This window comes from Centruroides sculpturatus, unplaced genomic scaffold, assembly GCF_000671375.1.
Source record: "Centruroides sculpturatus isolate CEXI.00-Female unplaced genomic scaffold, Cexi_2.0 scaffold219, whole genome shotgun sequence".
Classification (NCBI taxonomy): Eukaryota; Metazoa; Arthropoda; class Arachnida; order Scorpiones; family Buthidae; genus Centruroides; species Centruroides sculpturatus.
The window spans coordinates 463,824-491,193 of record NW_019384506.1 but is presented as its reverse complement, the minus strand read 5'-3'; the positions used below and the strand labels follow the sequence as shown (position 1 = coordinate 491,193).

Genomic DNA, 27,370 nt, shown 5'->3' with positions numbered 1-27,370 from the left:
AGAAAATAAACTAATTTATATTAAATTTACCAATATCGAGTGGCACTGACAACGATGCCAAATGATAGATATTGGAGCTACCGTGGAAAACACCAATATTGAGCACTTAAAGACTGCTAAATAAGATGACAACACAGAAACACAGATGTTTTCATGTTTCGTTCTCTAGGATTTATGATGATTATATTAACATTTACTGTAAAAATACATATTTTAATATGATTTTATGTGCTTTAATGCTTTTCTAGTGATATTACAACTTCAATATTTGTGGTGGACAAAGTCGAATAAAATGAGTTAAAATTGATTTTGATTTTTCCATTTATTTTCTTGACAAACAACATATAATCGAGGTATACCTGTATACTCATTTTGTGAAATGCCATTTAGGACAGCAGATATATGGGCCTTCGCCGCAACGGAGGAAGAGGTAACCAAATAGGAAGAAGGTAGGAGCCCATTTAATTCGTTGGCCTCGTTGATTTCATTCCAAAACATTAATACTGTTTGAATAATTTGATATTCATATTTGAAAAAGGATGTTAACCATCTTTATCAATCTAACGAAGACGAAAATAATTCTCGTTGAAAGCGCTTATTAACTTAGTGACATTTATTTGTATTTTACGCCAATATGTTAAGAAATTTCTCGTATTAAATGATTGGCGTGCTGTCCAATTCTGATTTGTATTATAATTTTATAAATTATTTTAGAGACATTTAAGTCATTTCCTCACTCAGAGAAAAAGGTATGAATATGTGTTTATCTGACCCTACCTCATTCTTTACTTTTTATTAAACTGTTTATTAAAGCTATCCATCTACCAAAGCCGAATATTATCGGGCAAGAAACAACTATAATACTAATAATTTAATAGACAATTTGGCATTAGAGTTAGGCATTAGGTGCCATCTCTTGATAAATTTAATAATTATAAATTAATTAAGTAATTTAAATAATAATAATTGTATCGGGTATAGTAAAGATGTTTGATTACCGTTTATTAATACTGGATTATAATCTACTCACCTGGACTTCTTTTTATTATTTGTAAAACTATTTATCACTGAATTTATCTAATACCATAAAAACAATCTTTGTTACAGAGCTTGAATTCTATTAACATTGCCCCTCTACGTATAATATTTGCAAAGTACTATAAAGGACATTGACAGCAATTTCTAAATTGAATTTTCTAATTCTATTACAAACTATTATTTGATGACTGGAATGAGATTAATGTGAAATAAGAACTACTTATTTGATGTTCTAAAAATACTAAATGCATTATTAGATTTAAAATCAATACTGTTTACAGAGAAATCCAAACTAGAGAAACTCAAAGAATTGATGAAATTTTTGGAAATAACTATAAAGCAATTTCTATAATTTTCTCTTCATTATAAAATCTATTTACTATCATCTATTTAAATGTGTATTAATACATAGAAGCAACTTTTAGATACTGAATTTTTCATTTGTCAAAACAAAACAAAACAAAAAATTATTATTATTATTATATATATCATAAATTTCAACCTGAAGAAATGTTTGGAATTCTGCGTCCATCACCATCGGCTGCATTCATGGCATTCATACTGTAGAAAAAATGTGATGAATATCGTCATAATTTTTTCCTTATATTTTCAAAAAATATCAAGTCTCACCTTCTTTCCATTGCTGCGGGAGACTGATACGGTATCATACCAGGCCTGAGAGTGGGAATTCCGTGATGTTGACCGGCTCGAATAGGTTTTGCTATTAAATACAAATTTATTTGTCGTCAATAAATGTATCTAATAGTTTATATTAGATAATTACATTATTCACTTACCAATCTGTGCCATGTGGCCTCTTCTAGAAAGATTCTTTTGCCTGACTGCTTCCTTGATACGATCGACCTCATACTGATACCTAGAAAAATTTTTTTAATTAGAGAAACTTTCTATTTTTAAACCACAATTGTTCATACATACCTTTTACGATCACGCATGGCATTTTCTTTAGCTTCTTTAAGAGCAGTCTCCAGAGCTTTCACTCTCTCCATTGTAACTCTTAATCTCTTCTCTAATTTTGGTAGCTCACATCTGAGATCGGCATTATCACGTACCAACTGAAAAATTTAGAGAAATTTGAATGAGTCTTAAAATTTCATAAAAATCTTTAAATTGTTTCATTGATAATAATAAATATTGAAAATACACCAATTCTGACCTGCTTATGGACTTTAGTAAGTTGTTCTAAATTGTTTTCCAAGAAAACTATTTTTTGCTTTTGTGCGAGACTTCCCCCACTATCTTCATTATCGTCACCGATTGCAGATTTCTTAACCCTGCTCTGAAGATCTTGAACGAACAATTTGCGTAAATTATGCAATGTTTGCAGTTCTTTAGCCTGAAGAAAAAAAAAATTGAATCAAGACTTTTTAAGCAATTTAATTTTGTAAAAAAAATATTTATTCTTCTAATAAATTTCTGTAACTTATTACCATATTTTAAATATTTTATTTTACTTAACATCTATCTATAGAATATTAAATCGCAATCTTCATAGCACAATCAAAATCATTATCTATAGAATAGTTATTTTCAATTTGATTCAATTACTAGATGTTCTTTATACTAGCTTAACAGATATCTGAAGACAAGCAACTAGCTTAAAAGTACTCATAGGTATTTTTGTTGTATTTTAAACTCCAATAAAGCAAATTTTTCATCTCTGAAATTCAGAATGCATGAAGCTGGCCTACAACAGGCAAAAATACTTTTTTTTATAATAATATATTTTGGTTATCCGAAAAATCAGTTTACATTTCTCTTAATTTTATTGGTTCAATAAATACATTTTCACCAAACTTTATAGATTCTTATAGAGTCATTACATCAATAACTTTTGAATAAATTTATACGTACGACAGTCTCTTCCAATCCTTTCAAATCCTGACGAGCTTGCTCACGTCTATCACTGAGTAACCTGAAAACAAATTTATTTCAATTTAAACATCATTGTTCAATCTAAATTCAATTCAATGTTGAGATTAATAAATTATCCATAAACCAAACAATTACTACTAAATACAATAGCACAAGCCAGTGTTTCCCAACCCTCAAGCCGCAAAAATATTAAATATTTTTTATAATTTTGAATATGTCCTTTTTTAAAATTTTATTTATCTTTCATATTTGTACTGCCAGATAACCAAAAGAAGAACAAGGTACTCACTAAAATGCCAATTGTCGAATTTGTGGCATTGACATACCCCTTCACAAAAGTTTCATGCATCAATGCATATACTGGCATACCAACTCTTTGGAGCCTCTATAAACATTGCGGCTTACTAGCTTAAAGAACTTTAAAAACCAATACTAAATCATTACATATTGATTCAAATAGTCTTTTTATTTTTATAATATATTTGTAAAACTGTGAAGTTTTCTCTTGGTAAGTTTAACTTTCATATTACCAAAATTTTTAAAAATTAACCATAATTTATTTTTAATTTTCCTTGTCAATTAGTCATCCCTGAATTAAGAAATTATGCAAACAACAGGTACAAATATCACATTAGAATTAGGACCTTATCTTCAACAGTAGTAATTGGCATAGAAGTTTACCTCTGCTACAGAAGCAAATTTCAATGTCAATTAATTTTATTACCGACTTATATAATAATAAATTTAACTCTACCAATATAAAATTCTACAGCTAAATACTGAATTCTTTCATGTAGTAGCAAACAACACACTTTCAATACTTTGAAATTTTCCATTTTAATCAATTATTATTATATTATTGTCTACTTAGGGCTTAGCATATTATTAGGACTTATTATATACCAGTATAATAAGTCCTAATAATATGCTAAGTCCTAAATAGACAATAATATAATAATAATTGTATAAAATAAGGACATAATGGCAATTCGGCAACTGAATTTTCATTTTAATTCTTATCTTACATACTATAATTTAATTCATTATCAAAACAACATATTTAATTGTTAACAACAACAATTGAGCTGTTCACAAAACAAATCGACTAACTCCATTTGTAAATCCTTAGTATAATCATTATTATTTTCAAATTTTTTGCATAACTAATTTTATATATCATTATATTAAAGATAAAAATACATTCTGTGATGTTTACTTAAAATTAAAGTTTAAAGGGGATTTTAGAAAATAATTTATATTATCAATTTTTGAACTTTTTGTATTGTGGAGATAATCGATTTGGCACGTGAGCAGCTCAATTATCACTACTTTTTTAACATTAATAAAATAAACTAATTCCTCAACAAAAATTGATCTGAAATAACAGTTATTGTCATCAACTATTGTTTCAGAATGGAGCTAATTTATTCACTTTTGTTTTGAAATGTTTGATGTAATGGCAAAAGAAAGATCACACTGATCTTAGCTGATGTTTTAGTCATATATTAATAAACAATGGTAATTTTAAATTATAAATTATTTTTTGAATTATATGAAAATAACAAGACAAAAATAGAATTTTGAATATTAATTTAAAAACATTCAGAGAATGAATGACTAATAAAAAAACAAATAGATAAAAAGAAACAAATGAATATTTTTATATTATATCCACAAATATAAAAAAGACAAATTAAATCATAGAAGCAAGTTTTACAAATCATAATTAACATTCATTTAATAATAATCAAAGTATGTTAATAAATAATTCAGTAATATTTACATTAATTCTTGCAGTTTCTGACTCTTTTCTTGTTCCTCTTGTTTTAACTTTTCATATTCCTGTTGCAAACGTTCTTGAGCAAGTGAAAGTTTCTGGTTAGCGCTACAAAAAACAAAGATAGATTTTAAATTTTAAATGTTTAAAATATTAATTGTTGTTGATAATTTGAATTCTTATTAAACACTTATTATAACAATGACATTTATTACATCTTTAGAGAACATATCTAAATATTTATTTATTTTTATTGAGTAGTGTAATGTTAAAGCAAAGAAATAACATATTTAAAAACAAAAAAATTGGAACAGATACTTATTGCTTGATGAAAATAAGCAAATACTGTTCCATAAAATTAAAAAAAAACCACCTTTATCATATTTAATCTTTAAGTCCCAAACTTTTCTGATTCTTGGCACGTTTGCTAAATCTAGATTTCCCAAGGTGCTCCATGTCAAATTCTAACAAGTACAATTTGCAAAATAGCCAAGATTTTTTAAAATTAAGTAAATTTATAAAAATTTTATAACATTTTGTTGTGCTGTGGCACACACTTTGGGAACCACTGCTTTAAGTAATAAAATGAATATAAATTTAAAAATGTATTATTACTAATATAAAAGCTGTTGTCTGCGTGAATTCCTTATAACTGCTGCAATCTTTGTCCAATCAAGATGGAATTTTGGTTATATACATTTTATGTTCTGACGGAAAGTATAGGGTACTTATTTTGTGAAAATATTAGCTATAGAATAAACATTTGATCGATTTTAAATTGGTGATCCTACTTACATTGCAGTGACTGATGTCACTGCAATGTAAGTGCGATTACCGATCAGATATCTGGGTCTATAGCTTAGAGTCCCATCTTAGATTTAACTCATTATTCACCAACTAATTACTAGAAACAGAATGAAATTAAAATGCAAGTAGAAATTAATAATAATTTTTTTTTTATTTAACTTACATCAAACTTGCATTTCATTTTACTAAAATTTAAAAATATATCCAGTTGTATTACATTTTAGTATTATTAAAGTTAAAACTTTAATAATAATAATAAGAAAAATAGATTTGGCCACCAACTTCCAAATGATTATACTAATTTACAGTCCCCAAAATAAACCAACTAACTCCTTGAAGATTGCCAATGACGAAGTTGGAAATCCCTGAATTACATCAACATTTATATTAACTTAAATGTAGAGTGTTAGTACCCTTTTATAGATAACATCTTTAAATATCTTTTGAAATGAAAAGCACATTGATAATTCAAGAACACTTGATAATTATAACTATTATTTGAATGTACATACTCTTTAAGTTGATCAATAAGAGTCTGTTTATCTGCAATTTCATCTCTCAGACCAGCTAACTGTTTATGGTGAGTTTCTCGATGTTTCTCTATCTGTTGCTCCAAAGCCAATTTCATTTTTTCTGCAGTATCTTTTTCTTTTTCCTTTTCTTTACTAGACATTATATGCATTTCCTCTGCAAAATTAATTTTTTTTTTTTTGGTTTAAAATTTTTGATTGGCAACTTGACTAGTTATTAGTTTCTTTACAATCTTACCTGCAGCTTTCAGTTTAGCACATTCTTCATTTAACGTGTCCACGGCTTCTTCTAAAGATCTTTTCTTATTTTCAACATCTCTCATAGATTCTTGAAGAGAGGCCATCTTCTTTTCATACTACAACATTTAATTATGTAATTAAAATATGACAGAAATATTAAGTTAACCATGATTACGAATATTAAGAAACCAAATTTTATTATATTACAGTGGAATGAACTTTTACTGTTGCCTTTACCAACATCAAATTTCAATTTTATACATACACCAGCTAGTTTTTACTGTACCACCACATTGTGATAGCAATACAACAAACAAAAACAAACATACCATGAAATCTTGTAGCATTTTATTCGATAAAATTTCCAGATTTAATTAAGCTCCATCATTGTAAGTGCATTAAAAAAATTCAAAATCCACCAAAATACAATTCTGAATATTAAGAACTAACTAAATGAAACTGAGCTGTAATATTGAAGAACAGAAATGTAGTTTAAAAAAATCAAAGTACAAGCTTATATTACTTTTCCTAAATAATTTATTATAACATCAGTACATTAATAGGAATTCTAAAATGTTTTCTATTGTTTAAAATTCAAGTAGTAATAATGTTTTGAACAAATGAGCAAGATAATTACAATTCAAACTGTATACTTTATCCTAGTTCTATTGATAAACTTCTATATAATATTCAAACATTATTACTGTTTTTTGTGATTAAATGTGTAACATCTGAAACTAATATCTTGCTCAGAATACTTTTATCAATGTTCCAACAGTAACTCAGAGTTGCACTACCAAGTGTACTTTTTGTATTAGGTAAAAATTTTTTTCATAATGGTAAAGTGTTGAATAAAAAATATTTTATTGTGAATTCAGCTGCTTTCCATTTCCATTGTCATACTCACTTCCATTCATTCCTATTTTTATCTAACAATTTTAACTAATTAATTCCTTAGAAAGAACATTCAATTAAAAACAGTATCAAGTAAATTAATACAATACTTTCATTTGGATGAAATCACAAGATAAAAATGGTTAGATTAATTTTAGTGTCTTATTAAATTCATTATTCTCATCTCATTTGCTACGGACCCACATACATTAACAGTACTCCTGAGATATGACAATGAAGTCTTTAAAAAATTACCAGTTTGTTTTCCAATTGCATGAATTCATTGGAGTTATTATTTGTAGAAAAAGAAGTTAAGCTAAGATGTAGTGATTGCTAATGCTTCTATTATTTTTGTGTCATTGCATATAGTTTATAATAGGTATATATATATGATTTTATAAATATTTACCTGACTGATTAGAAGTCTGCATTCAGCTAAATCTTTTTCATTAGCATCAATTTTCTTATTGCAATCAGACTGGAAAGTTTCCAATTGATGACATCTCTGAAAGACAAATTTTTCAAACTTTGTGTAAATTTATAATAAAATGATACTTTATTATTTTCTGTTGTTATTTTTAGATTTAAACCAATGTTTTATAATTGTTTTATATAATATTTAAATATTTATTATCTTCTAACTTGATTACTGGTATTAATGAACACACTTGAATCTTTATTTCTGGTAACATTTCAATTTGGGAACAAATGTTTTCAGCCTCCCCCAGGTCTGCTACTGGTTAAATTAAAATTAAAACGGGATTCCAAACTTAAAAACATCTTTCTTTGGAACAATTTAAAATGTTAAGATTTTAAAATAAATTGGAACAAGGTTATATGAGTGTGCTATGAAGCATCAGCGACATCTTGCTCTTCTCATATGTAGCGCCAGGCGTATGATAGTGCATTGCCGTCTTTAGAGTTGATGCATTTCCCCGCTAGGCCAGCCTTGAAATTCCCATTTTAATTTTAATTTAACCTGAAGCAGACCTCGGGTGAGGCCAAAAACGTTTGTTCCCGAATTGAAATGTTACCAGAAATAAAGGTTTGTCAACTGTGTTCATTTACATATCCACTAAAATCTACTTAGTCAAAATTCAGTTTGAATTTAAGAAAAATTGTCAATTCTCTTATTCAAAATAGATAAATCTAAACAGAATTTCTAGAGAACTAAATTCTTCTCTAAAATACTTCCAAAAGTCCAAATACAATGAATCTTTAATTTAAATTAAAAACAATCATTATCTAAATATTGTAAACATTTTTAAAAATCTGTAACTACTACATTAAAATCAATATAATCTAGAAAATATCTTACTTGTGCTAATCCTTTAACTTCTGATTTCATTTTGCTAATATATAACCGAGCCATGGTAAATTCCTCTTCCACTTTTCCATTAACATCTGCTGAAGGCTGTTAGAAAAAATTAAACAAAAATGTTTTCACATAAAATGTTTCAAACAAAATTTTACAAAAATATGACTAAAACTTACCTTCATGTCAGCTGTATTTCCACCAAGAACCACTCCGATTTCTCCCAAATCTTTCAACAAGTTAGTCAGCATTTCTGTCACACGACGTCGTTGATGTAAAGAATTATCTTTTATTTGTTGTAGTTCATTTTGAGTAGAGTTCAGTTGCGACTAAAATTTAACTCATTATAAATATAGTTTACCCAAGACATTAAAATTGGCAAAACTTTATTAAACTGTGACTAACCATTTTTTGATTGAACTCCTCATTCAGATTTTCATAATCTCTGTTCTTATTTTCTACTTCCTGAGACTTTTGATCATAATTAACAGCAAGTTCCTCTAATGCTTGAAGTACTTCTTTCACTTCTTCTTTAGCAGACTCATTTTCTTGTTGAATTTTGTTCATTTCTTGTTGGAGAGTTTCAAAATCTCGACGGGTAGACGAAATTAACTGTAAGTAAACATTTTATATTTTATTTCCATATATTGGGTTGTTCAAAAAGTAATTTCGTTTTTTCCATGGAAAAAAAAACACAATATTTATATAATAAATAAATATTTTATTGAATTATATATCGACCATTTTGGTCAAATACCTGTTGTCATCATTTCTGGTAGTAGCATGATTTCACATTCATAAAAGTTTTGCTCATTGCTTACAAAAAACTAATCCAAGTGATTTTTGACATTGTCATTTCAAGTAAATGTCTTACAGTTAAAAAAAATCTGTGTAGACCGGAACAAGTAATAATCTGAGTGTGCTCGATCTGGCGAATATGGTTGGTGTGATAGCACGTCCCATCTAAGTTATAACAGTTTCTGACAAGTTACCAAACTTGTATGAAATTTGACGTTATCGTGGTAAAACATTACACATGTTTTGTTGATCAATTCTGGCCGCCTTTCCTGTTTGATGATACTACTCAATTTGTTTACTCGATGGCAGTACACTTTCCAATTAATTGTTAAATCGTCTGGTAAAAAATCCAAAAAAAATTTCCTTAAAATCCCACCAAAGAGAGCATCTCTCCTTAAGAACATGTGGAGCCCATATATCAAGCTTTGAAACAAAACCAATCTGTTTCAAGTAGTCATAAACAGTTCAATTTGACAAATTTAATCTCTTAGTGATTTCACATGTCGTTATTCGGCAGTTTGCTTCAATCAGTACCTTTATTTCGTTTTCATTGGCTTCAACTGGCCATCCAGAACGTGGTGCATATTCAATATTGAAATTGCCAGAACAAAATTTTGTAAACCAGTTTTGGCACTGTCGTTCTGTCAATACATCTTCTCCATACACGTCACACAATTTTTTTCTCACTTGAACATCATTCTTACCTTTTCGGTAATAAAAGAGCAAAATATGCCGAAAATGCTGCTTTCGATCTTCCATATTTGATGGGACACAAAAAATAAACAATAGCACAAAAGCAAACAAAATTTTTTACAAATAAGCCTTGAAATGCTAGCTGTCAAAATATATAATAATAATATGGTTTAGAATGAAAATGGCGGAAAAAATACGACTAATCTGTCTAGTGGTAAAAAATACAAATTTTATTAATATAAAAATCATTTGTATTCACAATTTTTCATTAATGTATTTTTTTTTAGTTCCATTTTATTTCAACCATAAAATTTTTTGACATGTTACTTTAATTGCAGACAAAATGCAGCAAAATAAATTTCAAAATTATGTTTAATGAATGTAAATTAGAAGATTACTTACTTCTTCCTGTTCCAACATCTGTTCTCTAAGTTTTTCAATTAACTGGCTTTGACGATCGATTTCATCATCCTTTTCATCCATTTGTGCATACAAGCGAGTTCTTTCTTCTTCAAACTTTGATCTTTCATCATTGCTGAGTGGTTCCGAAGGAACGTTTGCCACAACTGCCGGAATGCTTGTAATGGAGGAGGTGTCTGACAGACTCAACGTACTTGTTTCCAAGTCTTTCAAAGATGTTTGTTCATCTTGAGGAACATTTTCACCTGTAAAAATTTTAATTCTATTCTCAATTCTATTCTCAATTATTTTAGTTATTTAACAATGAAAAGATGTTTATAATCATTTTTAATAAAAAGAAATTTTCTAGGTATTGATAAATTGAAATTACTTCTGTGCTTTATTTTATATAAGTTAAAAATAAACAAAAAAAAGCATTAAAAAAAATCTGTTCAAATTCTTAAAAAAATTTTTTATGAACAGTGAGTTTGGGTCATTGTTATCAAATTTCTCTCACTTGTACTTTCTGTCACTTGTACATAAGACCAGTATTTCCCAGCCTCAGATATGCATACTTCAGACTAAGAAATACTGAGTCTTCCCAGTTGAGCAGCACTTCCAAACAGAGAATATGTGAAAAAAAATCTGCAATGGCAAATGTGATTCAAATCACATTTGCCATTGCACTTCAAATCAGCAACATTTTCAATTTAAAAGAATTTTATATCTAGGCAATTCAAAACTTTCATCACTTTAATCCTTAAAAGCTGTTAATATTAATTTTTTACAGATCTTTAACCTTTCTGTTTTGTTGACTGACATTACATCTATATACAGTAGAGCATCAATTAGCTGAAACAATTCGGGACTGGGGTTGTTCGAAAACCAATTATGTACAAAAAAATATATTAACCTATCCCATGTTGAAATTTGTTCAAATCCTGGTGTGTCCTTAACCCCTTAGCGACTGTAGCTACCACCTGTACTTGTGAACCTCATTTATTAACTCAAGGTGAGCTAAATGATCTTGTTAGGGATCTGAACGTGTGTAAAAAACAGGCTGAACTTTTAGCTTCTTGACTGAAAGGTTGGAATTTACTTCATCAGACAACTAAGGTGTGTTTCTTTCGTTATTGTCAAGATGATTTTCAAGACTACTATTCTGAAGAAAGTGATTTAATTTATTGCAATAATATTAGTGCTGTGAAGGATGCACTGGATCATAAACATAATACCATGGAATGGAGACTTTACATTGATTCATCTAAAATTAGTATTAACACTGTGTTTTTCACAATAGAAAACAAATTTCCTTCTGTACCATTAGTTTATTCAACTAAAATGAAAGAGAGCCATAAAAATATAAAAATCTTCTTAAAAAAATTCATTATTACAAGTACAATTGGATCATATATCATGATTTAAAAGTCATTGCATTATTAATGGGTTTGAAGCTTGGCTATACTAAATTTTGTTGTTTCTTGTGTGAGTGGAATAGCAGACACAAGAAAAATCATTACGTCAAGAAGAAATGGCCAAAGCATTATTATTAATGGCCAACAAAAGTTAATTAGAGATCTTATTCAAAGTGGTAGAAAATTAGAGTGGCCATAAAGAACAATAAAAGTGCTTCAGAAATGCAGTTCTGCTGAATATTGAGTAAATTAGTGTAACTTTCAATGCATTTTGATCATTCTTATGATAAACTCTGGACACAAAAAGCTAAAACTAGTTATTCCTTGCCTGTTCACTGTATCAAAGTTCACACTGTAATAGAATTTATATCTGTTTTGGTTTGATTTTTCTTAAAATAAACTCCGATTTCTTTTTGGAAATATATTGACTTATTTAGAAGACAGTATTTGATAACTTTAATAAAGCTAACATTAATTGGTTATCCTAGCTTTCTCTAACTCACATGTATAATATATATAAATTACTAAGAGTATTTTGGAAGAAATGTAAATTATGAATACAAATTCTGGCTTACATCTTTTACTACTACTATGTATAGTACATTAGTGATATTCTTTTTATAACAATGATGTTATAAAAAGAAACAAACAAAGATGTTACTCTGAATTATGAAATATGAATGAATCAGTTTTATTTACTTTGCAAATATTTATATTTTATTTTATAAAATATGTTCTTCATGTACAGTAAAACATATTTATTATAATAATTTCTAGAGAACTGTACATATATATTGAAAATNTATAAATATATATATTTTATATAATATATATTTATTTTCAATATGTATGTATAGAATTGTCTAGAAATTATTACAAAACAAATTTTTGTACTAACCATTTCTCCATCTGTATAATTCAGAATCAGCTTTTGCCAGTTGAGCTTTTAACTTAGCAACCTTTTCTTTCTCTTTCTCATATCTTCTCTTCCATTCCTCAGCAGTTAATTCTTCATTAACAATAACAGTATTCTTGATAGTTTTTGCTCTGTTAAAAAAAATTAATGTAATTTTAGATTTCTTACTTACAATTAGTCTCATAGCTAACTCAAAATATTAAGTCATTTACCTTCTTCCAAATTCGAGAGTCGATTTTGTTTCCGCTTCATTGAATGATGCTGGGGAACAACATATTATAATTGTGGTTCTGGAGTTACCACCCAAACTTTCTTGAAGAATTCGAGTCAGTTTACTGTCTCGATAAGGAATGTGGCTTTTCTAGAAATTTACATTTCAATTTATTGTAATTAATCAAAAATCTGATTAAATTTATATCAAAAGTAAGTGGAAACAATACTTACATTTCCATCTGCAAGAGCAGAAATAACATTCCCAAGAGCAGAAAGTGATTTATTAATGTTTTTAGCTTCATCTAATACCATTCCTTCTGCACCAGTCTTGCTTACCTAAATAATACACAATTAGCTATAAAGACTATTTCATGTGTTAGTTTTGTTAATAATATAGTAATAATACCATAATTAGAACTTTTAAATAGTATTTATAAGTGCCAAACTATCTGCTATGGTATCGGGTATAATACGGCTAATAATTAGATGTAAAGTAATTTCGTTAAAAGTAGGTTGTTTGGCTACCATCTTGTAATAATTTTAATAATTATAATAAATGAATTTTAATTTATAATTCCTGGAAGACAAGAATTGACCAGAGTGGAACTCAAACCCGCAACTCCTGCACATCATAAAGACACATTGCCAACTACCCAGACTTCTATCTGGCCTTATGGCAAATCATTTCGCATTACTTAAAAACTGGGTTTATGTTTATATAGTATTTATTATATGAAAAATGTTTAATTATTTAATTCAATTACTTTGCTTTTTAATTGCAATTCTATCATAAATCATTAAAAAAAAATTTCCAGCAAAAATACTAAACTCGAAGCTGGATTCTATGTATCAAACAAGTAATTCAAACAACAAGAAAGCTTAGCTAGAGTAAATTAAAAATGTCATGATTAAAGAATGATTAATTTTGACATTAATCAATATCACACCTTCCTTATCTCTTCCAGCAAATGCTGCATAAGAAAATACTCATTAAACCATTAAATTTAAAAGTGAAAATCTGAAGCAGGCTCATAAACTAGTCAAAAACACTTGTTTCTTATATAGTATTGTTGGAAGACATAAGGAAAGTGTGACACTGATTAATGTTAAGGTAAGTTTCAGCTTTGAAAGACCATTGATTAATTTTACTTTCCTGGCTGTTATATAACAGAGAAAAAGTATGGTAATCAGAACTTCAAGAAATGTAATAAAAGTTGTAATTTGTTTACGTATGTATGGATGTTTGTGTGAATGGAACATGAATTTGTCTGTCTACTTTGAATCTTAATTCTTGTGCCTTTTGTTGAAAATTTCTGAAATTTTTCAGTGAGGTTTGTATATTAGGGTAAAATGTTTCTAGAAATTTTCAGGAAAATTTTACTATTGAATTGAGAGATATTAAGAAAGTGTGAGCCATATCTCAAAAGACTTCCAAATTATGAAATTTCTTTTACTTGTATACATTTTCAGTTTACCATAAACATGTTATAATTATTAATAATATGCAAGTTTTTTTAAAAATAAAACCTCATAACAGATCGCACCAGTGACCACACACAATTTTAAACTTTGCTAATGTATTTCTTAAACAAATATTTTTTGCTGGGAAAGTTTGCTATTCATTGCTGAATTTTTTATTAATAATTTTATATCATCTTTTACCATCTTATATTTGTTGAAAATTAAAAACTACAACTTCAGTTCTAAGAAGAAAAATAAACATCAAAATTTTGTAAATTATAAGTTTTAAAAACACATCCTATTACCATAGAAACATAACATAACAGACACTTTTAATGATCACCAATAGAAGTATAAGTACACAACAAATAATTATTTCATTAAAACAACCTCTACATCTTTATTTCAATATTATTTCTTGTATTAGTTTATTTAGTGAACTATTTGCAAAATAAGTTATTTTTATGTAATGCTAACAGACAGTTACATATGTTATCTTTGTCTTTTATTTTGTATTTTAAATTTATAATACAATGTGTAATCAAACGTAACAGAATTAAATAAAATAGGAAGTTCTTTGTCGAAATAATTGTAAGAATCAAATATAGGTATTTTGTGTGAAAATATTAAGTTTTTTGGGATGCAAAATATCCATTTTTAAAGGAAATTGTTTAGAAATAAGGAGTTATAAACAATTTATTTTTTGTTGATTACAATTCTCTTACTTTTAATTGATTAACATAGAGATGATTTTAATAAATCTATGCTTTTACTATGTTATAACAGATATTCATAAATTCATATTAATTTCAAAGATATTTAATTATTAGATTTTGTACTATTTCATAAATGTATTAGTAAGTCTATTAAAAATCAATAATGTACTAATTATTACTGATATTATAGCAGTGACCATTAGAATAGTAGAAAAATTATTGTCTACAAAATACTAACTTTTTCACTTCCTGCTAAATCTACGAGATACAATTTCCCGCTGAGTTTTTTCTGATTTTCTAAATTTTCTTGTTTCACGTTAATGAGAAAAACGCTGTGACTGCGAGAACTGTGCTCATTCATGTCTGTAAATATAATTTGTGATGTAAATGATGATCTGAAAATAATGTGATAGCTATGTAAAAGATTTTGGATAATTTACTGGTAACAGCGATGTGACGATTGGCTTTTCCTTCGTCGATGACTTCCATGACTTCTTCTGGACTGGAGACGAAACGTTCTGTGGCACCCTACAATAAGAATGAGTAAAAAAATTTATTTTGTTTGTATCATACTATGATATATTTGTAATAAATAAAGCAAAAAACTAATACCTTAACGTAAGGAACTCTGTTTTTATCTTCATGCACCGATAGGTTTGTTTTTGAAACTGAAAATAATAATAATACAAATATAAACACCCAAACGTCATAGTTTTATATATTAAAGTCAAACAATTGTAGGATTATATCGGGCTATATGCCAATTCCTATTATTAATTAAATGCTAAGTAATTTGACAATAAAGACAGATGTTAGGCACCATCACTTGCTAAATTTAATAATTATAATTAAATTAATATTTTAATAATTAATTTAGAAGGTAGAGTGGGACTCGAACCAAAACTTCCCCTTACTGTGTGATTGTGTTGTCATATTGTTCAACCCTTTAGCGACACCAGAAGTATACTACACTTACACTTAAAACGAACCTATTACCGTTGTGTATCTTATAAAAAATCGTCTCACAAATGTTTTCGAACTTTATGAAGTTCTTCTTCAGATGGAAATGGAATACTTGTGAAAATGAGCCATAAAAATGCATGCATCAATCAAAAAGAAGAGCTCAACCTATCACCAGCCTGGCAACTTCTCCTGGAGAAGTATCTGTAGTGATTGACACATGTGCACAATGGTGCATGTCCGTTGGAGCGGAATTTGGAGAACTATTTGATTTGAAATCTGTTTGATTTTTCCGCAAGTATTCGATTTCCACCTGAATAAGGTGAAAATGGAATACTTGTGGAAAGTTCAAAAACATTTGTGGGATGACTTTTTATAAGATACACGCCGGCAATAGGTTTGTTTTAAGTGTGATTGTGTTGTCAGCAATCTGGCAATTGTTTGGCTTTAATATGTAATAATAATAAAATATAATTAAAATTTTCATCAATAATAATATTTAATTTACTTTTACCTCAAATTTATTCCTGTTTGTTTCTAAATTTAACATTTCTATATAATAATCTTAAAGTGAGATCAACAGCTATTAATATGCAAATTAATAGTAAAATTAATAAATGCATTAATTCATTTAATTTACTGACATTCGCTAGATTGAAACATGAGGATTATTTTTTCAACCTCCAATGGTCCATAAAACAAAGACAAGTGTAAATAACAAAATTACTTTATTACCAAAAGCAAGGTACAAACATGGTTACTTCTCAACATAATCATTGTGAAGATTGAGGCATTTGTCATATCTGTGGATGATCTTTGCAATCCCCTCTTCATAGAATGTTGCCACCAATGACTAAAGATGGGCCGTAATGTTGTTTTGAAGATCGTCATTAGTCTCGAATCTCTGCCCTCCTAGCCACATTTCCAGTTCAGGAAAAAGATGGAAATCACTCAGTGCTAAATTGAGGCTATTCACTGGGTGTTTAAAAAGTTCCAAGCTGGGTGAAAGTCTTCACACTTTTGATGAGTGAAGACTTCCACTTCTTTCCCAAACAGGAAAAGTGGCTAGGAGGGCAGAGATTTGAGATTAATGACAATCTTCAAAACAATGTTAAGGCCCATTTCAAGTCACTGCTGGCAACATTCTATGAAGAGGGGATGCAAAGCTCATCCACAGACATGACAAATGCCCCAATCTTCACGATGATTATGTCGAAAAGTAACCATGTTTATACTTAACTTTTGGTAATAAATTTATTTTGTTATTTACACTTGTCTTTGGTTTTACGGACCATCGGAGGTTGAAAAAAAACCATCTACATAAATAGACTATTACTAATATAAAAACTGTTGTCTGTGTGTGAATTCCTTGTAACTCCTGCAATTTTTGGTCCAATCCAGATGAAATTTTGGTTATATTTATGTTCTGACAGAAAGTATAGGTTACTTATTTTGCAGAGATATTAGCTATAGAATAAACATTTTATCGATTTTGAATCAGTGATCTCTCTTATGTTGCAGTTTATGTCAGTGACCTCATTTAATTCATGCCTGATGAAAAAATTTTCTTTAACTTCCATTTTTAAACATTTTGGCAAATACCATATTTTAAACTTACTTCATTAAATTTAAAATTTAAACTTTAAAAAAAGATAGCCTTATCATGTCATTTCTACAACAAATATTTTAAAATCTTTCCATAGTGACCATGTGATGTTCTAATCAAATCAGAAGTAATGATCTAACAAGCTTATAACTCAGAAAGTATTACTGCTCATCTAACTAATGTACATACAATTCATCTTTGTTTTATCAATCTGGATTTTAAAAAACTTGCTATTTTGTCAGAAAAAAAAAAAGCCTAGGGAAAAGCATAAGAGTAAAACTGGTCAAGTAAATTCTAGATCTAAAAGAATAAGAACCACCAAGACCCCTGAAGGCTGTGAAGTCTGACTTGAGTAATATTGAGTAAAAATGACTTCGTCAAGAACTGCAGAAACAGCATCACAATGTCAATCATCAAAACAATATTAAAGTGTCTATTACTAAACAAAGACAGCAAGGAAATCTTTTAAAAGACAATAGTGTGTTTACTCAGAATATAGTATAAAGAGTAAAAATAGTATAAAAGTAGTATAAATAGTGTGTTTACTCAGAAAGTGTATAAAGAAATTTTATAAAGAAAGATCTCAATATTATTTTAATATAAAGGCTTAAATCTGTTTGTGTGTAAGTGAATTCTCTATAACTCCTACTATTTTTGTCCACTCCAGGTGAAATTTTATTTTGCTGCTCTTTATGTTACAACAGATAGTATAAACTACTTAATTTAAAGAAATATTAACAACTCTTCTTGAAATCCCTACTCTTCTCAACTCTTCAATCTCTACTTTCTGATAAAAAGTATTCAATCATGCTTAACAGGGGAATTTCTAGTACAGGTAACCCCCATATAACATGGGAGTTACGTTCCAAAAAATTGCCATGTTATACGAAACAAAGAACTAGTGCGAAAAGGGGGCGTTATGTTCCAAAAATTAAAAAACATGCTGTTAAATCCTTATTTAAATTGGATTTATTATCCATTTTATTACTTATTTATTATTTAAGTAAATATTTTACCAGAGGNAAAAACATGCTGTTAAATCCTTATTTAAATTGGATTTATTATTCCATTTTTTCATAGGTAAATTACTTATTTATTATTTAAGTAAATATTTTACCAGAGGATTATTCATCCTGTATGATGATCTCAGCATGAGCATCATTAACTGGTAACAGTTTTTGGGTGCGTTCGTTAATAGCGGTCGCTCTGCAACAGGAGTGTGCTACTGTTTGTAGGCATTTAGGAACGACGGCGAAAGAAAGATGGCAGCAACCGGACTATAGATAGTATTGTGATGAAGGAATCTATAATTCTAAAATGAGCTTTTAGAGGCAAAAGAAGGATTCCAATTGTAAAATTTAACCATTAAATGGATTATTTGTTGAAAGAGCATTCAAAGTAGCCACGAAAACAATTAGAATGCTCGCCGGAGTTACGCAGAGATATAAAAGAACGCACCCTTTATTACATTTCATGTTGTACGAGGGTTTTACCGAATTCCCGAACCGTGTTAGAGTGAACCCGTACTATAAAAGCACCGTGTTATATGGGGATGTTCCCAATTCTCAAACCGTGTTAGACTGAATCCATGCAATAGAAGTGCCGTGTTATACGGGGGTTACCTGTATATGATAAAATCAAGATAATTATTCAACAATTACATTATATAATTAATATATAAATCTGACATTCATCTAAAACAACAAAACAAAGAGTGCTTCACAAATTCTTATTTTGTTCTTGGAAACATAATCTAATCATCTAATTAATAAGCTGATTTACTGACCTATTTTTTGATGTTAGTACTAGACAATGGAAAGATTTTTATACCATAGATGTTTAACTTTCTATTACATGGTTGAAACCTTGTATTTCAAGTAGTGCTTTAAATACCCAAATACATTATAATTTTAAACTAACTTAAAAAAAACCATAGTTACTTAAAACTTAGTTAAAATTTTCAAATCATTTTTAAATCTTAAAATGAGACCAGAGTTTATCATACCTGCACTTGAACTATAATCATACTTGTAAGTATATACTTATAATTATGATCAGCTGTTGGTATTATCATTAATTAGGCAAGAGTGTACAAAAAATAAATATTTTATCTTACAAGGAGATGGCCAGACATTTGTATCTCCAATTCAAATGAAACTTGGTGAGCACATAGCCCTAAATACAAATAGCTTCTTGTCCAAATAATAGGGCCCATTTCTCAAATGTTTCTGAAAAATGGCCCTGTAATGTTTTCATTGTAAAATAGCTAATAACGAGAATTTAGAGATTCATCTTAGTAATAAGTACAGTTTCAATCAAATTATAAGAATTTTCAACAAATAAAGCTAAACACGTAATTTTCAAATTTCACTAAATGTTTTTAATCCCATCAATTACTGTTTATGTATTGTTTATGTATTGGGAGCAATCACAATACATAGTGTTTACACTATGTATTGTGATTGCTCCCAAATCTAATTAAAATCAGCAAGCATGAACATCCATATTATGAAATAGAATTTAAACCTACAATATCATAAACTAAAAAATATCTGCTATCATAATTTATTAAGAAAACAAATCATGTAAACACTTATTTTTCTATAATGATCAAATATGTTTTCTGTAATATAGGAACTGAAAACCATCAATAAAAACAAATTCAATTATCTTTCTAAGAAACATCATTACTTATGTTGTTTTTTAAGTAAAATTTTACAGCAATAATCCAAAATCTTACAAGTAAATCAGTACTTAATTTTAGTGAAAATAGAATATACTTCTTTGAAAAAACTACTAAATGCTGTAAATATTACTAAGAATATTAAAAAAAAAACTATACATCTTCATCAAGATATGACTATCACATTCTTTATTATTCTATATTATTTATATTCTTTAATCAACATAATCAGATGTTACCTTTATGCTTTTAATACAAAATTAAAACAACAGATCTTTAAATATACTAATTAAAATCTATTATTTGATATATTTTCTTACCATCCAAAAGATCTCTAATCTTGTCCAAATATATTTCAAAATAAGACACCTGTAATAAAATAAAATTACACAAATATTAGGTTATTTTGCTCAATGACATAATTTTCACAAATTACAATTAGTACCAAACACTGCTAGAATTAAGCAAGTTACCATATTCTCCAATCTCTCAAAAGAGAATATACATTTGTACAAGTGTTTTATGGACGACATTTTAATCATTTGAAAAGATAAGAGCTATCCAACCTGCCTAACAATATTCTAAAGAATATTGTTTAAAATTTTAAATTTCAAACAATGGTCTAAGATTATAAACAACTGAATATTCGTAACAACACGAACTACTACTAACAAAACATGAATTAAACCACTTCAAAATAAGCAAAATTAATACAGTATAATGAATATTTAATTTAAATGTAAATGCCATTATCATCACATATTAAAGAAGTTTTATAAACTCTCAATTGTTTTAAATACTGTTCAAAAATCCCATCCTTGACTAAAACTCTTCTTAGTGTTACTAAAGAAGATATTGCCAGTTAAACATGCAATCTGTTAAAATAAAGTAATTTGTAAGTAATAATAGAAAAAAGAAACTAGAAAATTTCTTGATAATTCTTTCTAGAATTGAACTTGTGTTTGTAAATAAGAAATGCTAGACTTCTCTGAGGAGCTTGTGAAAAATTTTATGTAACTATCAAGTGGAAGTAAAGCTAATTTTATATTGTCTAATTCAGTTTGTAAAATACTTTAATAGAACATTAAAAAAATGTTTTTCTTTTTGTAGAGCACATTGCAGCTAATAAAAAGATTTTTTTCTGGCAAATAATCAATTTATTTCGTATATTAAGATTTGGATTTTAGATATGTCCTTCACAATTTTCTTATATTTTTTCACTACCACAATAAAACTAATTAGTTTTGTACATTATTCACATATATACAATTTATTGCCAAAAATTAATTTTGAAAACTTGAGTATTTCATTTCTATTCTAATTTACATTCTTTCTGATGACTCCTATTTTAACATCTTGATTTAAACTTTCATTTTCTAACAAGATATTACCAGTAACAATTGTAGATAACAAAAAGTGATGGCTTGGTATGAGGGGGCATTGATGCTATTAAATTTTGGTGGTAAAAGGTCAAGAGGATGGGAGATAGAGGGGATCATGTATCTCAAGAGAGGTCGAACTTAATATTTTATTTGTTATTAACATTTACACTTTCTTATAAAACTCACCCCTACCCTCAAAATTAAGCTTTTGCCATTTTATAGTAATTAAAAACATAAAAGGTTTTTATAAAAATCTGATAACATGGCACCACACACAATTTTATTTTTTGTTTATTAATATAAAAGTTACACAGCGCTCATTGCTAGAATTTATATATGTGAAGTCCATAGCTGTTTTGTTTTCTCAACATCTTTTCTCTAATCATTCTTATGTAAATAGTTTTCTCAACATCTTTTCTCTAATCAGTTCTTATGTAAATAGTTGTTTTCTTTGTAAACTGTTTAAATAAAATTATTAAAATAGAATGGATATAATAATGAGTAAAACTTTCTTTTTCTAATAGTGAGACTAGTGATCCTTATCACATCTTTTTTAATTATCTGCATAAAACAGAGACCAAGATTAAAACAATTCACTTTATTTGCCTATTTAATAATGCATTTTGTATTGGTATTATCCAATCTTTCTTCAGGCTACATATTTTAAATTTAGAAAACAATTTTAAGAAAATATATACATTAACAAAAAAAAATTAAGATTTAAATTTACAAGTATACAAAATGAACTTCACAGCTCCAGTGTCCAAGTTTGTTGTCTCTCTCTACCTAATTTCACATTTGCAACACCTTTTATGATTCTTGATGAAGTCATAACTTATTTTAATTTCCATCCCATTATTTAGGTTGATACTATTTTGAGTATGGGTAATAGCTATGTGTTCTTTAAAGAATGTATGGCAAGGCTTTCTCTTAAGCACCCTTCTTTTCTCAAATATATGCTGATTTTTTGTTCTATAGTAATTTGTCTACCACAGTTGCTTATGATGATGATTTTAAATTTATTAACACAATTACTCTATTTTACAATCTGATACAGAGTCCTCCTAAACTGGCCTGAGTATAATATTCAGATAAATACTGAAAAAAATTATTGCAATGCTTTTTTCTCTTGTCACCCACAAATTTCTCAACTTACAACTAAGTTAAACACAAAGATAAAAGTGCATTAAATAAAGTATGTTTTTAAATAAGTTCTGTAATTTACTTTTCATCCTTCTCTTGTGATTGTATGTGAATAGTTGAGCTTACCCAAACTATAAAAACAAATAAAATATTATGACAGAACTCTTTACTGTGAGAGATTTAATAGTTTATTTGATCCATATATCCTTTGACAAAACACTAGGCTCAAGATGTGTGTATTCAAATGAAATACATACTTATAACCAAGTGTCATTTTTCTTCTAGAATTATTCGAACTTTTATCATGTGGCATGAAATATTGCATGATAAAAGATTCTGAATCTGAAGGCATTCTTTACTTTGTTTTAACACACAGTGTTTTACTCTGTTTTTATCTAGTATGTAAATTTTTGTTTTACATATTTTATTTTTGTGTATTTTATGGGTTACCATTGTTTTATTGTCTCTCATTTCTTTGGGGAAGGCTTTTCTTGCCAAAGAACATTGCCTTCTTTTTGTATTGAAAAAATAAAATAAATGTAACACAATCTTGATAATCTGTACATTCACTAGTTTGACACATCCATTTAATCTGATACTAGTCAACTCTCAAATATTACCATCCTAGCTGCCAATTCCCACTAAATTTGAACATCTTTCCTCTAAATGTGACATGATATTGATGAAAGCTTGAACACTCAAATTTGGGTACAATATTAAAGATGCTTGAAATCTTAGGCTGCTCAAAAACAGGTTCAGTATTTTATAACACAATACTGTATAAATACAGGTATCCCTTGTACAACACGGCACTTCTATAACATGGTTTCGCTCTAACAGAGTTCAAGAAATTGGGAAATCCTCTGTACAAAATTTCAGAGTTTTTGAGTGTAAATTGTGTTATTCTATATTTTTTTTATTCAAGCAAGCATACCTGTTGTCTCAAATCTACAATATTGAAATTTTCAATTTCTTTTGTGCCTTTCATCAGGTTTATTTTAATGAAAACTAATAGTACAATTTTTACTTCCTTTCCTGTCAACCAGGTGTCATTGTCATTGCTTTCAGCCCTTAATAAGACTATCACTGTGTTTTGATTCAATAGATTAATCTTTGTATTTAGTAAAATTTATTTATTTCAGCCCTTAATAAGACTATCACTGTGTTTTGATTTTATAGATTAATCTTTGTATTTAGTAAAATTTATTTAAACGTTTTTAGGTAAATGTTATTAAACATTTTTAAACCATAGGTAGGTAATCATTCGTAAAAATGACAAAGAAAATACAGCAGTATCTCAGTACTCAAACTGTTCCCAACTCAAACGATTCAGTATTCAAACAAATTTTGGAAAAAAAATCACTCGATATGCGACTGAACAAACGAGGACCACCTAGAACAAATTTTCAATTAATAACATATTTTTATTTTGTCACCCATAAAAATATTTTATGGTAAAAATNAATCACTCGATATGCGACTGAACAAACGAGGACCACCTAGAACAAATTTTCAATTAATAACATATTTTTATTTTGTCACCCATAAAAATATTTTATGGTAAAAATAAGAAAAAGGAAGACATTACTAATATTTCTGACCAAGATCAACAAAAAAGCTCATTTATGGAAAAAAACAGTAGGCTATACTTTTGCTAACTTTTGGAATCTAATCCTATGTTTTGCCCTAGTCCTTTGTCTTGTATAGCAGGGATTTGCATAACACGGCACTTTTTCAAAAATGTAACTACCGTGTTATATGAGGGATATCTGTATTCATATAAGACTTGATCTCCTGAAATTTCCCACCAAAAATATTGTACTTTCTATTAAGTTTAGTGGTAATTCACAACTTGGCAATACTGATTACCAGTGGCGGCAGTGTACTCAGATGACAAAATTGAAAAAGACAATTGAAAATTATTTTAAAAAGACTGATACAGTAATATACGATTAATAAATGTACTAATATTAATACAATTTTTGATTAATACTATGTACTAATATTATGCAAATAAACAAATGTTTCCTTTCCTAATGATTACACCGTCGAATTTGTCTTAATTCCTATAATCTGACAATCTCCTTAATCTGAAATTGTTTCAGTTCCATATCTGTAAGATCATCAAGATATTTACTTTGATATTACATTGTATTTACCTTGTATTTATTTTCATATTTCATAACACAAATATTTTCTGTATGTCTAAGTTTCAGAATTCTCTTCATTTTAACAATATAAATATCTTCTTATTGATTAACAGTTCTTTAATTATCATCAATACAAAAAAAAAAACCACTAAATAAATGGAAGTAAAAAATCTACCAGGAAAAAACATTGTTCAAAGCCCAATTCTCTCATCAGATTGAATGTTCTTTTTAAAAAAAACGCAATCTGACAATGAGATAATATTGAGGTCTTGAAAAGCATTTTTTCTGGTTGATCTTTGACTTTTCTAACTTATTTAGCATTGATTTTTATCCCGACAATAAACAAGACACAATTTCCCTTTTAAAACTGACATGCAATAAATTCCAATTTTCTTTTAACTGCCATAAAATTTATCTTCATCACTGAAATATATTTTTCTAGAATTTCTGAATAAGATTATTCAAATCCAAACAACAGAATTTCTTTTAAATTTTCAACAACTAAAATTTTTTTAGTGGATTCTAAAATGAAAATAACAAATTATTGTTTTTTGAGAAGCTAAAACAAATATGGAGAATGTACTATTGCTTAACGACTATTCTTTTGATAATAGAAAGAATAAATGTAATCACGCTTTCATAAAACAATAGCATGTCAAAACCATTATTATTGTTTGCTGCTTTATCTTGAATATTTGAAGTAAAATTTTTAACTAGAGGAAATATTTTTAGTTATTGATAAAGCTAAAAATATTAACTTTATTTCTAAAACAGTTTTACAGCATGAACAACATTTTAAAATAAAGTTAATGGTATAGAACTAAACCACTTTTACACTATTAAACAATTACTCATGTAGTAAACAATAAAACAGCAGAGCAGCTTGTCCTCCTTTTTTCTCCTTTGAAAAACATCAACATATTCATTAATCTGTTATTCATATTCACTCTACAAATTTTAGTATGTCTAATATTCTGAAAAAGGAAAATCAGTTCACTATGATTCAGATAATATAATTGATAATATACCTATTAGGTTAGTGAAATTGTAGAGCAATCCTTTTCCAAACCCAAATTGGTTAATTTAATCAAATGATGAAGCCAAATTCAATTATCCATAACTTGGTTTGAGTTAATTAGCCAAGTTATGGCTCAATGAATGTAGCATTGTTATTTGATTAATTTAAATTTATCTTATTCTTTTTTTATATTAATTCTTTACTAATTTTTTTATTTTAAGTTTTTAAATATAAAAATTTAGGATAGGAAAATTTTCCTATCCTAATTCCTCCCTCTAGTGTTTGGTAATTTATTATTTTTATTATAGCCATTATATAGCCTGATAGCATATGGCAGTGGTTGGCTTTAGTAGTAAAATTTTTTTTAAATTTGAGTAGATAAGGTTATAAACAATTTAGAAAATTAATTATATCAAAACATATTAAAAGTTGCATTGCTTCTTTAGGAAATAATTCTGGTTCACAACATATAATCACAAGTCAGTTGCATTCCATAAACAGACATGGGGATAAGCAGTATTGCCTCCATATTCCTGTAGAAATTCAAGTTTATTAGAGATTTTTATTAATATTAAAAACTTACAATACTATTTGATGTGGTAATCTCTCTTCTAAACTTGAACTTTTAACAAAAATGGAAAAGAATAATGTATATATTATTTGTAAGATAAAATTATTTTATGACTGCAATCTTTATCAGACTTCAAATAATTTATATTAGTAACTTACAGACTTCATGCTTAGACTCCTTTTCTAATTATGATTTCAGCTTGTATTTAAGAAGTCAGATTTAATTACTGTTAAATACTTTTAAGAAATTTATCTCTCACTTTCAGAACAATTCAAGAAAGTTTTTAATTAATTATCTGAGAAAATTATTAATTAAATACTTTTATGTTAACTGCTTTCACATCATCAAACAACTAAATTTATAATTTTTTTTATATAACACCGGCGATTCCTCCGAGGAGAAGAAAGCCAGCCACCTTCAGCCACCAGCTCTTACGACTGATGCTTAGAAGTGACTCCTTGAGCCCGTGCTGCAACTCCTGGCATGCCGACACACTTTCTCCCACCCAGTAGTACGCCGCAATCGGTGGAGTCACTTCTAAATTTATAATTTCCAGTCTAATAAATTTAACTCCATTTTTTAACTAATTCACTAAAATAATCACGGTTATTAGCTTTCAGAAATAAAAAAAATTTCATACTCTGTCTGTTTACAGACAAAAAATTTATTTTGATTAAACATTTTATCATCATCTATACTTATCTATGTATGTGAGGTTTAATGATATGTTATATTGTTATACTTATCTA

The 27,370-nt window shown here is 27.9% G+C and overlaps 1 protein-coding gene across 2 annotated transcripts in view; it reads right to left on the bottom strand.

Annotated features, from left to right (window-relative positions):
* LOC111622222 (kinesin heavy chain-like) overlaps nucleotides 1–27,370 on the bottom strand; it is a 101,460-nt gene that overhangs the window by 5,746 nt on the left and 68,344 nt on the right. For both annotated transcript variants that reach the window (XM_023364574.1, XM_023364575.1), the window contains exons 5-25: nucleotides 20,678–20,726; nucleotides 15,721–15,776; nucleotides 15,549–15,636; nucleotides 15,347–15,471; nucleotides 13,163–13,267; nucleotides 12,931–13,079; nucleotides 12,701–12,849; nucleotides 10,391–10,653; nucleotides 8,903–9,109; nucleotides 8,677–8,826; nucleotides 8,501–8,596; nucleotides 7,592–7,687; nucleotides 6,287–6,404; nucleotides 6,031–6,205; nucleotides 4,718–4,819; nucleotides 2,914–2,974; nucleotides 2,216–2,395; nucleotides 1,978–2,114; nucleotides 1,836–1,915; nucleotides 1,669–1,759; nucleotides 1,541–1,599 (exon numbers count right to left, since the gene is read on the bottom strand). In XM_023364574.1, coding sequence (XP_023220342.1) covers nucleotides 1,541–1,599; nucleotides 1,669–1,759; nucleotides 1,836–1,915; nucleotides 1,978–2,114; nucleotides 2,216–2,395; nucleotides 2,914–2,974; nucleotides 4,718–4,819; nucleotides 6,031–6,205; nucleotides 6,287–6,404; nucleotides 7,592–7,687; nucleotides 8,501–8,596; nucleotides 8,677–8,826; nucleotides 8,903–9,109; nucleotides 10,391–10,653; nucleotides 12,701–12,849; nucleotides 12,931–13,079; nucleotides 13,163–13,267; nucleotides 15,347–15,471; nucleotides 15,549–15,636; nucleotides 15,721–15,776; nucleotides 20,678–20,726 — 2,536 coding nt within the window. The remainder of the gene's footprint in view (nucleotides 1–1,540; nucleotides 1,600–1,668; nucleotides 1,760–1,835; nucleotides 1,916–1,977; nucleotides 2,115–2,215; nucleotides 2,396–2,913; nucleotides 2,975–4,717; nucleotides 4,820–6,030; nucleotides 6,206–6,286; nucleotides 6,405–7,591; nucleotides 7,688–8,500; nucleotides 8,597–8,676; nucleotides 8,827–8,902; nucleotides 9,110–10,390; nucleotides 10,654–12,700; nucleotides 12,850–12,930; nucleotides 13,080–13,162; nucleotides 13,268–15,346; nucleotides 15,472–15,548; nucleotides 15,637–15,720; nucleotides 15,777–20,677; nucleotides 20,727–27,370) is intronic.